Genomic DNA, 15,723 nt, shown 5'->3' with positions numbered 1-15,723 from the left:
CTGTTGATAATTCATCAGTCAAATTTACCGTTTGGTGCCCCATTCAGCTGCAATTGATAGAGATTTATGATTGATATTTCTTCTTTGCCAAATCAATTACAACCAATATCGCCTTATTACATTGCCTCACAAATTGCCATAGATAAATCAAATGAAAAAGGGAAGAAAATAGTCAAAATAAGTTTCATAAAAAGAGGCCCTAACTTTACATCTACTATAGATATAATACATCTGCCTGTGAATTATAATATTATGGGCCCAGTTTCACAGGATTTGTCATCTAAATTGTCAATTACATTTAAAAAAATAAAGAAAAGGAATGACAATCTTGGTCTTGGTCATTTAGTGAATGCCACATTTATATCTAAGCTTGCTGGATTTTACTTGCCACTGAAGAAAGTCAACATCAAAAAGTTCCAGCATAGAGATTATATATCAATTATGATGGAAATTTTATTGATCTACATGTATCAATTTCATAATCTAAGATGTCAATCAAAGGTGGTTGTTATATGGTAATGTCAACATGTGTATTACTAAACAACTGTTTATCTAGCTTAGATAGAAGATTATTACTTTCAATCAAGACTTTTCCTGATCACATTGTGTCATTGTCATCTCAGCTGCAATACATAATAAGAAAGCTTGATGAAAACAGTCCCACTATATATTTTCTTGACTTTTTACTTTTCTTTTGGTTAGAGTTTCTGCATTAGTCTTCTTCAAAAGTCGTGGTAATGTGTGTGGTTCTCCATATAAACGTTAGTAATAATGGAAACATTGAGGACATTAGAAACCTTCCAGCATTTTCAGAGGCAGAAATTTAGCCATGTTCCTTTGTTACCACAGCTGTGACTACTTCCAATTACTGCCCAGATGATGTCACCCCTTGGCCAAAAGACTGGGTTATTAAATAGGAAAGATCTTAGTTTATTTTCTTAAGCCATTGCATCAAACATTCTACAGAACATTGTCAAGCTAATGTTGTTGTGGCATTTCTGTTTTAAGAAAACAAAATGTACGTTCAGCTCTAAAACATTTTTATAGCTAAACTGTATATCCCCTTTCAAAACTATCTACAGAAACTGATATTTTCTCTTTTTTGTACTTCTTTTTTTACATGTACCCCATCTTTGTCTCTCTCTCTTTTTTCTTCTCCATTTACCTCCCTTCATTTTCTTCTTCATTTCTCGAATTCCTTGTTTCTTTCTCTTTCTCTTTCTTTCTATCTTCATTTTATCACTGCAATTACTTGAGAAATGTTTACCTTTTTAATGTCTCTGTATATTCGTACAGTGTACATGTACATTTAATAGGTGGTACTTCTCCCTTTATAAATTACCTCTTGCATGTTCCTGCCACTAGTAAAGAGGAGGGGTATTGGGAGAGAGAGAGAGGGGGAGAAGGTGGGATACATGAATCTCCTTATTCCCGAGTACTATCAAAAAAAGTAAAATTGCAGTCTCATGAAAGTACAATTGCCTATTACAATAGCTCAAGGTTAAGGTCAAGCATACTGGACAGTACAGTCCCCTCAGACTTGATGTATGACAGCATTCATGGCATGCTCAATACAGGCTCTGCAATTTTTTCATCTGATAATGTCCAGGATAAGACAGCATATTATTTTATTCAGCACAACATACAAATAAAACCTGCTTTAATAGAGACTACATACACCTATTTTACAATTACAATAGAGGATAACATGTCTATAATGACCACAAGTTTGTTTCTCTTGGATAGTTTCCTCTATAAATGAACCTGTCTATAAACCACTGCCGTCATTATATTTCATGTGATCGTTTCATTGCAGTCTTTACTGGTAAGGTTTCGCTGTATTATTGAGAAAAAGTCAGTCAGGTTTAACTGTAAATTCTTGAAGCTTCATATATGTACATGTACAAGGTGAATTGTTAGGATTGAATATGACATCTTACCCCCCCCCCCCCCCCCAAAAAAAAGGGGGTAATGTGCTGTTTATGCAGCTCATACATTACATGTAGGCTGGGATATTTCTGAATTCAGTATTTTGTTTCAATGCCACCTTGCCTCGTCTTTAACTGCCTCTACATTCAATCTCAGAAAAGCAGAGTTCATATTGAGAATTCAGGTTTGAATAAAGTACAAAAAAAAACTTTCTGAAATACCATGTCTACCTGACTTTAAAATGCACACGTCTCCCCCTTTCTCTGTCTCTGTCTCAGTCTCTGTATGTCTGTGTGTATGTATGTCTGTCTGTCTGTCTTTCTCTTTCTTACACAACCCATGAAATTGGCTTCTCTTATTAACACTGAGCAGTCATGGGTGAAAGTAGAATATGCCTAATCCACTCAGACATAATGGATGTCCATTGATTTATAAAACCACTGAAAGGTCATGTCCAAACATCATAAATATACACCTGTAGAAAGTCTTTTCCTGCATGTATAAAAATGTAGCTACATATTTGCTATCTCTTGTCTAGACTTTTTTAAAACTTAAATCTGATCTTTTCTTACTCATGCCTAAACCTTCAAATGCAAAGCTCAGTTTTCAACTAATGCTATTAAAAAGTCATAAAATGTGTCTTATTATTTGTACAAAATTAGTGTAAATCAGTATTGTTGCATTATTCAGTATTAATGACATCAATACCACAGGCTGAAAAAAACTTGAAAATTCTTTATAATAGAGATAGCATACATGTAATATTAACCATCATCAATGTCAAATAAAGGTTACAATGTGGTGCAATAGTTCCTTGTAATATCAATCTTTAGTTTGTACAATTTCTAATGTACTTGTTCAGCTCTCCTACACAGAACATTTCATTTTTTGGAAGTGATTACCATATTCTCTTAAATTATGAAGTGATTTATTATGTATGCTTTCCCCACTATATTGCAGACTTATTTTTAGACATTCTTGACATTGAACAATTTTCTGTCATTGACATACTGTATGAACAAAAACTTCTATTCTTGACATTCCTTATTCCTTGAACTTTACTTTATACTATGAGGCTGTTAGAACTGCCTTTTTTTAAATTTTATTTCCCAAGATAATTGTGTTGATTGATGAATATTCTCACCTTTATTGACCAAGATGTACAATTAGCTCTCAAGATTATCAAATTAATTCAATTATAGGATATTACTGCATCTTTGCAGACAGCAGATTATATGAGTGTGATCAAATTAAAATATAAGTGCATTATGCAGCCTAGAATAAAAGCAGACTTCAGAGTATTATACATGAAGCTGCAAGGCACTCTGTATATTAGTAACCATGGAATTCAACAACGAGTTGAACAACAATCAAGGAACACAATCCATATTAAAAGCAGACAAGTTTTTTTTTTACCCGATTAGATTCACACATTAGTTGTGCTAATTTTCATCACTATTGATGCTATATTCATCATCGACCTATGAATATGAATCAATTACTACTCAAATTATTCTGTCAAAAACAGTATCCAACAAAAGTGAGAATTATTTACATAGTTTCCAACATGCAAACTTCATTTGTCAATTATGCATTTTACAAAATGATAACATGTTGTTTTTTTTATAAAAGATGCTACAGGTTCGATTTCTTTTTTAATAATGACAATTTCCATTCATATAAAACACACAGTTCCTCTCATTTTCACTTACCATTGACAAGAACTTATGTTGCTAAAATTTTTTTTTTCAAAGGTCCAATCATTTGGAATAACCTTACTTTATAAATGAATATAAAGGAGAGCATTTCCCCTTCTGTTTTCAAAGGAGACTAAAATCATATTTAATTAATAACTACAATATTTGATTCTTTTTTTATTACAGGATTATCTGCTACATGTATGTCTTTAGGTTTTTTAGGTGTTGTATATAAGGTTTTTGTTTTAAATATATAATTTGTATTTTGTTCTTTTGGTGGCAGCACCAATAAGGCTTCTCTGCCTTCTAAGCGGTCTCCTCGTTTCTTAAAATTATTAAATCATTTCTATTTCTTGTATATTTCTATATCAATATGATTGTAAATGTTGTTTTTAATCTATGAATCTTTTTAATCTTTGAATGAATATGAATGAATTAATTTCCTTTTGGTCAGCATAATTGAAGTTAAAATGATATATGCATGCACTTGCACAGTGCAAAGTGGGACTTTTCAGAGCACTTTTATGATATTTTTCATTATAGTGTATAATCGTCCCTGAACTGATTAATATTTATTGCAATATTAAAATACTACTTCCAATAATATTCCGATTCTACATGAATGTGATGATTAATAGATAAAAAACAACTGTTGACAAAGTCTATTGTAAGTTTATTTTTCCTCTCATCTTCATTTCACATCAATTTTGCCATCTTCATCTGAGCATTACTTGATAAATTTCACATTGAAACTTCATGTATAAAGTGTATGAGTGCAACTTTCCATCCTGACTCTCCAAAATTATAAATCATCACAATGTATGAATAGATCAGTTTTTAAGAAAATGTTCATGTTAGAAACAGTCTTGTCTCCAAGGAATTTATATTTTCTTTGAAACTCTCAATCATTATTGATCTGTCTGGCTGTTAGTTCAAATGGACAGACTTGACATTTATGGCGGGCAAACAACTCCCATTGGGTAAACTCAATTACCTTCAATGTGTGTTTTAAACTAGCTGTCTATCAATTTCCCTCCATTCAATAGAGAAAGGACAAATTTGTGCTACTGACCATGCATACATCATATGTACATTACAGACTAGCTATCATACACTACTGATATTCTTCTCGATTTGGTTTTATTAAAACATATGAAAACAGCCAGAATGCATAATCCTTTATAAATATGGATCTGTATAAAGAAAAATAAACACAAACATATTATTGCACATGTACCAAGAATCTAAATACAGAAGAACAAACATCATTATTGAATAAGTTACTTACATATTAAACTAATGATCTAATTTATAAAAAAAAACATGTTTAACCAAAAAAAATTAGAAATAGAATATACATAGAAGATTTTCAATACATTCTGACTAAAATATTGGGATGACGATGAATTGGCTATACAAATGGGAAGAGATGTACAGCATTTTACACTGGATTGTGTGTAAAATTAAAGGAAAAAGGAAAATTCTTAAAAAATAAGCTTAAATCAATATCTAAAAACATCAGATTCTTAAAAGAGGTATATGTACTTGTAACACTGGAAGCACTTTTACTGACACCTATAAGCACAAAGTGAGGTGTATGTATGTGTATCAATAAAAAAGGAAATTTTGACCACACGAGTATTTCATTAACGTAGATGCTCCTTTAAGCTCAGCTGCTTATACTGCAGGTACTAGTAGTATCCTTGTGCAGCATCTCATGCACACTACAATGACCATAGTATACACGCACAGATGAGATTTGAATGGGCGAGACGTTGTACACATATGCATGAATGGGTAATACAGCAATACTGTTCGTGTATTACCCAATGTTTTTTGCTATAGCTTGACCTTGTGGCATGACTGCATCTTTTCATCATAGAGGTAGTATACCCCATGTTTATACCATAAGAGGGGCATGACATTTCTGTCAAGTACTTACTTTAATGATGACAATATGTTAATTACATGATGTATATCATGACAAAGTCACAAAGGTTTCATTATTGATTTCATCATCAGTATAGGAGTAGTATTTACTTGAAGCATAGGCATTTCTCACATACATGCAATGCCTACATTGCATGACAACTGTATGAACATCGATCAACATATCATTATCGATTTTAAGTAGGGCCTACAGTGTACATACGTGTATATGTACATGTTGTCATGTACAGTAGCCATTTGAAATCATAACTTCAGCCATCATCATTTCAAATACAATCATGTACAGTCCACACCATCATTAAAACTACATACCTGGGGGCCGTTTCATAAAGCTGTTCGTAAGTTAAGAGCGACTTTAAGAACGACTGGTGATCCTTTCTTACGCGCAAAACCATCGCTAATGAATATACCATTTGCAATAAGAAAGGATCACCAGTCGTTCTTAAAGTCGCTCTTAACTTATGAACAGCTTCATGAAACACCCACCAGTACAGGATATACATTATTTATACATGTACGTGTATCTATGAATGAAATATTTTTATCAGAAAAAAACTTAATGCCTTTTGTGATGTAAACCTATCTGATAACTATGAATTAGAGAGAGGCTCTTGAGTGAACCACAAGCCTTCTCTCGCAACCGACAGCCCTAGCCCGACATTTCATATCTGCGGAAAGTAATCAGTTTGTAATACACGATTCAAGATTTCACAAAAGAGACATCTGCCTGTACATATTTTTTTTCATTTCTACACAACGATATTGATACCAATGGTGACAATGGACAAGGGTTAACTATCATCATAAGCCAAAGCACCTGCAGGTGAATGAAGATCCTATGTATTTCTGACGTACATGTATGATCCTTTGCTCTCTATAGATGCATAGTAACGGTGACTGAGCAATACTACTAGTGGACTGTACATACACCCTCAATGCAATCCATGCAAGCCTACTTTAATATGCACCTTCAATGATCAGGTGTTGGGTTGGTTTGGGAAATTTTTGACTGAAAGCTATCCATATAAAGAAAGCACGGCTACATGCGATAAATCTACTACATGATTGATGGTTTTACATCTTTTCCAAGGGGTGTGGAATTATGATTTAGAGCCTTTATAAATAATATCACTAGGTTTAAAGCTTGACTTGCAAAATCATTACACCACTGTTCAACCATGGATAGACAAAAGCTATTGCACTTCCTTTACTTAGCGTACAAATGTCAACATCAAGGTCATCCCCAAGGTATACACACCCAATGAGGGGAATTATTCAATGAAAGTTTCTTAATATTTACTTTATATTATAAAAATACTTCAAACTCAAATGTGGAATGTAAAAGTAAGCTCATAAATTTAAATTCTTTGACTACGTTCACATCTGCATTAGATAGAAATGAGAGGATTTTCTCACTGGAAAACAACATGACTCAGAATATTGATTTTCTATAAAAATATCTTGAATATTATTTGTGATATATTTTTGGGCCACTCAAGAAAGAATGGTTGCCCCAAAGCATGCATTTGGGGAGGAATTTATGGGTGATTCGGTGATTCTGCAGTTGAATGCTAGTGTAATATATTCACTGTAAGTGTACGTTCCTGAATATTGACATGTATACCGTAACTAGATAAGGTCATACCATGGGATGATAATATTAAAGCTAACTAATATTCATGAAACCTGAATATTTTGAGAACAAGATACAGATCTTTTTGGGTATAGTTGTATGACCCCCCCCCCCCCCCCAACACACCTCCAAATCTAATGGTTGGTGGAGACATTAAAAAAACCTTGAATTTTCAAAAATTCACAAAATATCATTGTACATATGTCCATTTACATAAACCTCATCAGTGAATACATGTGTATGTGACAATAAACAAAGTGAATCATAAAAAAGGACAGGATTGATAATTTGAAGGTATTAAAACAAATACAAACGCTCAAATTCTGCTCCCTTTTGCTCTTTCTCTCCTCATCTCTTTCTGTTCCTTGTTCATTCTCTTTCTTTCCCTCTCTTCGTCTCTGCATGTGTTTCTCAACCTTTCTTCTATTTGTGCACAGCTAGATCTATACTGCATTCATTATGCAAGTCTACCAGAATATAATCAATAGTCATACTTATGTATCTAGGCACATCTCATAGGCACTCACCATGCAGAACACATAAAATGTGTACAGTATGTTGCATGAGGATCTAGTTCAGTTTCATCAGTTGATCAAGTTTATTTGGACAGAAAGGTAAACTCCACATAACTGAATAAACTGAGTTTGTATTTTTACACCAGACTGCAACAATATTATCCTTTACCTCGACAATCCCTATTTTCTTCATGTAAACCCAAATGTTAATTTGATACATAGAAGAATACATGTAAGAAAGATGTTATGTACATGTACATGCACACAAATACTTGTTGCAATGCTTCTCAGAGTGCAAAATATATCAGGGCTTTATTAGTTACTATTAAAAACTCTACTACCTCAATGTTCACACTAGTGTTACAACCTAGCTGTACCCCCCCCCCCCCCTCCTCGATATGACTGCATTGACAAAAGTGTTCTGGAAGGTTAATTGTATATCTATTAAAGTGGTTCTCCAGGCTGAAAATAATATGACTTGAACAGATTGAGGAAAATCAGACAAACAATTTGATCAAAATTGGACAAGGAATAACAAAGTTATGGCATTTTAAAGATTTGCATTATTCCAATGAAACAGTTTTAGGCATGTCTTCATGAATATGCAATGAGCAAACTGATGACGCCATATCCCCACTTGTTCTTTTGTATTTTATTATATAAATTAGGTTTATTCATTTTTCCCCCCTTCAAGAGCCAAAAATATTGAAATAACAACTGATTAAGTGCATTAGATATTCATTGATGCAACTTATTTCTCATTATAAGGCAGACATATCATTCACACATGTATGAAAAAATGAAATATTTATGATTTCATTCAATAACATAAGAAAAAGGAAATTTGGGATATGACATCATATCCCATTTGTTATCAGATTTAGATGAAATTTTCAGATTTTTTTTAAGAAATAAATATTTTCAGCCCAGAGAATCCCTTTAAATGTCTCACTAAGGTTTTCATGAGGGCGACTTTTCATAAAGACTTATATCTATGGTAACTTTGACATTAAACTACCCTGGAAACTGAAACCCAGATTTTGAGTGACTGCTGAGCCATGTTACCATGGGAGTTATCATAATAGCAAAGTTAACACATTGGTAAATCCTTTATGAAATGGGCCTGAGGGATCTGCAAACAGTAACAAATCAAGACACTTACCTATTGATACTGGCGCACTCATGATTTCCTCGAAGTAAGAAGAAATTGTTAGGATATTTGAGTTTGTAGGCCAACATCAAGCAGATGGTCTCCAAGGATTGTTTGCCTCTGTATCAAAGATAAGGTCAAATATTAACCCATTTGGAACAATAAACTATTTGACTTCATTTGATTGATCAGGTTTTATTCTTCACATTGGAAAATATTGGCATCTTCCTTTTATTGCAGTATTTTGTCTAATGGTCTATTTACCAGAAATCGATAGAAATCTATATTTAGAAGCATGGACTTCTGTTTTAATCCTATTGCTAATTGAAAGACGTCAACAACTATTTTCATTCCAAGCGTAGGGGGGGGGGGTAATGTTGGATTATATTTCTTTAGAAAATAGGTCAGGTTCCTTCTGTTGCAATTCATCATATGACTACCAGAATTTAATTTCAAGGTTCTGTTTCAAACATTGCTGATGAAAGCCATATATATTATTTGTAAAAATTTGTATATTCTTTTCAAGTTCTTCCCCCCCCCCCATCCCTTCCCCCAACATCTTTGGAACAAATTTCCTCCATCTCTCTCAAACATCTCTACTCTTTACCTCTTCAAGAAGCATCTTAAAACACCTGTAATAAATCTATGAACCTTAACTTAATGCTGTTAACAGCACTTTGTATCCTATGGAAAAGCACTACATAATAAATCCAGTTATTTTTTATTTTTAACAAGGCCTGCTGGTACTCATGTACCTTTTTCATCTTTCTGTAGTGTTCCTTCCATACAAGGGTCTAAATATGAATTCATTTTCCTTCAAGAGCATTAACCCTTAACGTGCCATGAACACATATCTGTGCATCCACTGGAGTGCCACGAACACATTTTCGTGCAATGGTCATACAGCTATTGTTATGCCTATCGCATTTTGAGGAGTGCATTGCATGCATGAGTGATTCCATCTTTCATTTCAGCTTATGGTCAAGAGGTTTAACATTATTGTCTCAGGAGTGATTCCCTTTTTTTATAAATAAAACAATGAAATATAGACTCTTTGAAAAGAAAATGGCACTCGCTGATTACAGTGAATGGCACATTAAGAGTTAATAGTCACACCTCAAGATTTATACAAATATATTTAAAATTTGAAATCATGAAAAATATTTCATCAACAATGTTATTTATAGCAATATTGTGCAATCTTCTTTTATTTTATTTTTTGTTACCTGTCTACATAATCTCCAAGAAATAGATAGTTTGATTCAGGTGGGAAGCCACACTTGTCAAAATGTCTGATGAGATCTCCATACTGGCCATGGATGTCACCCACAATATTGACTGGAGCTTCTAGCTCAACCAGCATTGGTTCTTCCAAAAACTGCTCTCGGGATAACTGACATAGATGCCGAATCTGATTCTCTGGCAGTTGTACCTGTTGTAAATGTGAGTGTGGAAAAGGAAATAACAATTCATAATCTTCATTTTTAATGCACAGTACTTAAAAAAACTTGCATAAAATTCAGTACTAGGCAGATAGTAAACAAAGAAATGCTTTGATAAACAGCATATTAGATTGCAGAATGAGCTAGTAAAAATCCCGACTTTGGTTTTAAAAAGTATTATCGTTCAGCACAAGCAATCATTTTGATGATAGTCAAAAGCAACGAGAATTTCGATTGCTAGGTTCAGTTTGGAATGAAGGCATGTCAAGAAAGAAATTTTCATCAATGAGGAGGTATAGAAAGTGGGTCCATTTCTTTGACCCTTTTCCATATTTTTTCCTAGGCCAATGTCATATACATGTACCTCCATAACCTTTAAAAGTTTAGTATGTATTTTTGTATCCCAATGGCAAAAGTGACTGTTATTGCATAAAATCTGGCAAGGCTAAGCTCTATTTAGACATTTTTTTGTTTTCTTTTTCTTCATTTTCAAATTCAGCTTTTCCCCTGCTTATTCTCATGCAATTCTACTTTCATTTCCTGTTTCTTTTTTCATCCTTTCTTTCCCTTTTGCTTTATCATTTCCTGTTCAATTTTGCAGTCCTTTAATTTTTTTCCCCTTTTCTCCATCATTTTTGTATTCCGGGATTATTTTTTCGGACATGTTCTTCTTTCTTTCTGATTTCCCCTTTTTCTCTTGCTGTTCTAAAAGTATTTGTTTCTTACTTGTCCATGTTTCCGTTTCATTTTTCATTTTCCTGACAAACAAAAGTTCGCCAGGGGACAGAGTGCCCCCCTGCCTAGACCAAAAGCTTCAGTCTCTGTATTTTGGTTGTTCCGCTGAACTGCGTTGGCTCACGATTATACTAAAATGTCAGAAATTGTTGAATAAATCCCCAGAAACGACGGTTATTCCTGTCTACCCCCTGCTCTGCTAAAGTCTCCATTTATTTGCACCATTAATGACAATAAACCACTAGGCCTACTAAATCGTTGGTGGAGAGTGAATGAGAGGGGCCAATTGTGAGGGGTATTCTGCAATTAAACTGACGCCTCACCTGTTTACCAGGGGTTGAACGAACAGACATGAGCTGCTCAATTATCCGATCCAAGTTGATGTCCGCCTTCGCATTCATCGTGTGTTGTGCATTGGACGTGGTCACGCTATTCAGAAAGGGCTTCTTGTTGAGACTGAGTTAGTAATGAAGGGAAAAGACGAGGTTCCTCTAGATTTAAGTTTCCAGTATCATGTATTTTAATCCATTCTCATGTAGTATTTATTTATAAATAAACTTCATTTGTCGATAACCTCACAAGAATAGTAAATACACTATGCGAATGATTGAAACTAAATCGAAACTGCATCAACAAGCAATGATAATGCCTACGGTATGGGAAGTCACACAATCGCCTCACACAGTCACACGGTCACGGCCAAGGCGCAAAAAAAATTGTCAATATTTTAGTAGTTTAGAATCATATCTCCTGATAATCACCTCACCCAGTAGTACCAAGGAATCCAGTTAAAATATTCCGTAAAATCCTATTAAGTCCACCTAATGTATGAATCCACAGATGCAACTTTTCAGGAGATAAATTATGCATCGAAATCACATCTTCATGAGATGTGAAACGATATCTGCGCGCGGGAAAATATATGCGTGCGTACGTACGTACGGATCGGAGCTAGCCGATCGCGATATGCGAGCCGAACATTAAGACTAACATGCATGGTACGTACGGTACGACGGAACGGTATGCGGTACGAGTGATTTTGCCGACCGAATGCCCCCGACCATGCATACCTATCTCTATGGCCCCGAACCACTTGCGTGCACAGTACACTTTATGCAAGAAAATAATTTTCAAATAAAAAAAAATGATGTGCAGTAAATGATGTCAAGCTGTAAAGTGCTCCAAACAGCGCTTTCACTCTTCAAATTTTGAGGAATTTCTCATGCAGGCTTACCGTACTCATGGTTAGCTTCCAAAAATACGAGCATGGGCCTTTAAAAATAGCGTGTCCCTTTTTCATGGGACGGCATCTTTTGTTGCACCCCCCCTCCCCTATACAAAAGATAATCCTCTGCTCTGACGGCCATCTTTCAGGTCATAATATTCAATATCTTGCTGGCGGCTTCGCGTTATTAGCAGTGGCTGTTGAGGATAAGCCTATGCTCAATCAAATAACATGGGGCTTATGTTTGATTCATTATGCACAAATTATTTTTCTCATGATTCGAGTTTTTATTTACTCGTTTTGGCGTGCTACGCATCCTGCAGTTCATAATCACAAAAAAGTGCTGAATATAAAAAAAAATCAGCTCGCGCTATGTGCTCGCATTGTTTAGTTTAGTACCCATCATGTTCAAGTTTCAACGTCCACTAATCATCTCAAGATATTAAAAATGTTTATCTCGCGCTTCTTCCTCGCATTATTGATTTGATGAAATATCATCTTTACGAGTCACTGGAAACAGTTCTTAACAGGTCAAGCAATAGTGCCTAAACATTTTAGCTTGCGCTTCGCGGTCGATTTTGTGAAACAGGCAAAAAAATTGTGCCCGCCTTTGCTTCCCCTGACAAAGTTATCTTGTCTCCCACTTGCCCCCCCCCCCCCAGTATACAAATCCTGAAGCCGCCACTGCAAGCAAGCCAAAGGGCTCTACATTAATATAAAATTAAACGAAGAAGATAAATTCCTTAGCTCCAGTAAAATAGATCTCCATGACGAACTTCATGAAACCCTCCCGACTTTGTAAAACAATTAATGTTCACTATATTTGCTTTTTACGAACGAGAGACTGATTGCTAAAGTTAGTGGAAAAAAAATTATTAGATGAACTTTCTGCATATATATTTAGAACAATAAACTTGGTCATATGGCTCAATTAATTATTAGGTTGAAACCTTGTTTAATTAATCCGTTTATAGCTTCCCATGCAATATCCTAGGCAGTGGCGTGCGGAGGATTTTTGAAAGGGGGGGGGTTCAAGATGAAAGGAACGTTGATAACCAAAAAAAAAGGGGAAAATAGGTCATCATCATACATTTTAGGTCGTTTCGTACCCAACACAAATTTGACAAGTAAAAAAATTCGTCAACATTTTTTAAGGGGGGTGTTTGGGTATTTAAAAAAATTAAGGGGGTCCCTGCGTACGCCACAGATCCAAGGTCTCCACTTACGATCGGAAGGCGATTACAGTATTGAATTTCAACCAAAATACATAATTTCCGATATACTCCTCCGTTCAATCAATATACTTTTTCATTTTGCGCCCTCTTGTGTTTTCTGCAAGTAAGTCATTCACCACATTGATTTATTGTTGATGATTGGTGGAGTTGTTTGGAATCAACATTATTTTGAAATAACAATACATTATTGGCATTCCTATTCTTTATTTTTAAAAAATGGATCAAACTTTAAGAATATTCCATCGGCCTATAATGCAGTCAACATATTCATGAATCTGAAACAATAATTATGATACATTTTGAAACTGAGGAAATAATAATTGGTCGCTTTATCGTAAAATATTATGATCAACTATTAGGATTGCCTTTCTATGAAGGTTTGCCAGATTGGCCCATTTTATTTTATCTAAGAGCTTAAGTTCACCATACTTCGCCAGCAATTGTCGTCACAAGAAAAAACACACAGGCAAGACTCAGGGTGACAAAAGCTATTATCATACCAATGAGATTAATGTGTCTGTCGGTTTGGAGCATGATTTGGAGTGAGCTCCGTTGGTGTGATTGTAGTATATAACATACTCTAAACTCAGATTTTGAAAAACAAGCAAACTCATCAGCAATTCATGATACATTTATTTTTTTCACGTATAAAGTGCACTCATGAAGAGTAATGATTGTCATTGAGACAAAACTTTATAGGAACAATGCATGACAAGTTACAAAAAAAATCCAGAAGGTTCGAAAATGTTGGTTTGTAAAAGACTAAGTTTGATGAACACATCAGATTTCCTCTGCATCTGACACCATTCCTCCCCTCTTAATTTTGAACCTGATTTCGTGCGAGTTCTGGTCATATTCGTGATAAGGCCTTGTCACATCGAACTTCACCTTTTAACATTACACGCAGTATACAAGCGCAAATCAAGAAGTCTGCAGAGCAATTATACGATCTTTAGAGTCTCGTGTATAATTATTCTTAGCTCAAAATCGAGCAAAAATTCTGATAATATGCAATGAATTGGGAATACGGATCTTGAATAATGAAATTACAATACTTAAATTAAATACCAACAAGGTTTTTTTTTAATGGTTGCACATGCATTCGATTGTCAAGATCATGCGGAAGAGAGTCCCTCTAATCAGTGCCGCTGAAAATAGCCGTTTCGAGATTTAAAAAAAGTCCTTACTTTTTTTCTTCTACTGTTTATAGACTATAAGAAAAGTGTTAAAAGTGTCTATTTAATCAAAACGTTTTTCTGAATTATATACAGATATTAATACGGATACATTAATCGAAGAAAAAACAAACATTATATTACAGGCAAGATCTTATCGAACTACATCATGATTGTGACTAATATGTACTTTGATTAATACAACTTACATGGTTTGTTTCAATAATATTTAAAACCAAGAAGAATATACTACATATGGCACATACATTTTAAGAGTTATCTATTTTTCCATTGGAGGATTCATATAGTGATAATTTTTCAACGAATTGATTAGGCCTATGACGTGCCAAAATAACGGCTTATTTAAGAATATTCGTATGTCATCGTGCATGCAGAGTCCCCCATTCCACACACAGTAAAACAAAAAAAATAGCACGTTGTTTAAGCCCGTCTACACTCTAACAACAAGTTGTTTAAACTTTTTTGTAATTGTATAAACTTTTTAAACAATGATTGTTAAAAAGTTTAAACAGTTGTTTAAAAAGTTTAAATAGTTGTTAGAGTGACGGGCTTAAACAACGTGCTTAAAATTGTATATACAGCTTTTTAACAGTGTACCTATAATTGAGAGTTACTTAGACGGAAGTCAGCAATTCAACCAGAAGTAACAAAAATATTTATATTATAAATTATGGAAAGACGATTCCTCTTTAAAATTAATGTTAAATCATTATATAACATAATGTAAGTTCTTGGAATCATCAAGAAAACATGTTTGTATCATTCGGCAATTGCAATATTTAAATATTATTAAAGGACAAGTCCACCCCAACAAAAACGTGATTTGAATAAAAAGAGAAAAATTCAACCAGCATAACACTGAAAATTTCATCAAAATCGGATGTAAAATAAGAAAGTTATGACATTTTAAAGTTTAGCTTATTTCTAACAAAATAGTTATGTGAACGAGCCAGTTACATCCAAATGAGAGAGTCGATGATGTCACTCACTCACTATTTCTTTTGTTTTTTATTATA

At 34.1% G+C, this 15,723-nt stretch overlaps 1 protein-coding gene across 1 annotated transcript; it reads right to left on the bottom strand.

Annotated features, from left to right (window-relative positions):
* Positions 1–8,385: 8,385 nt before the first annotated feature.
* Positions 8,386–11,959, bottom strand: LOC129269249 (uncharacterized). Its single transcript, XM_054906721.2, has 3 exons — positions 11,375–11,959; positions 10,101–10,306; positions 8,386–8,994 (listed from the first exon to the last, which is right to left on the bottom strand). The coding sequence occupies exons 1-3, from the start codon at positions 11,450–11,452 to the stop codon at positions 8,883–8,885; spliced, it is 396 nt and encodes a 131-aa protein (XP_054762696.1). The 5' UTR covers positions 11,453–11,959; the 3' UTR covers positions 8,386–8,882.
* Positions 11,960–15,723: the final 3,764 nt, after the last annotated feature.

This window comes from Lytechinus pictus, chromosome 10 (genome assembly GCF_037042905.1).
Source record: "Lytechinus pictus isolate F3 Inbred chromosome 10, Lp3.0, whole genome shotgun sequence".
In the NCBI taxonomy this organism is placed as follows: domain Eukaryota; kingdom Metazoa; phylum Echinodermata; class Echinoidea; order Temnopleuroida; family Toxopneustidae; genus Lytechinus; species Lytechinus pictus.
This window is presented reverse-complemented; position numbering and strand designations above follow the sequence as displayed.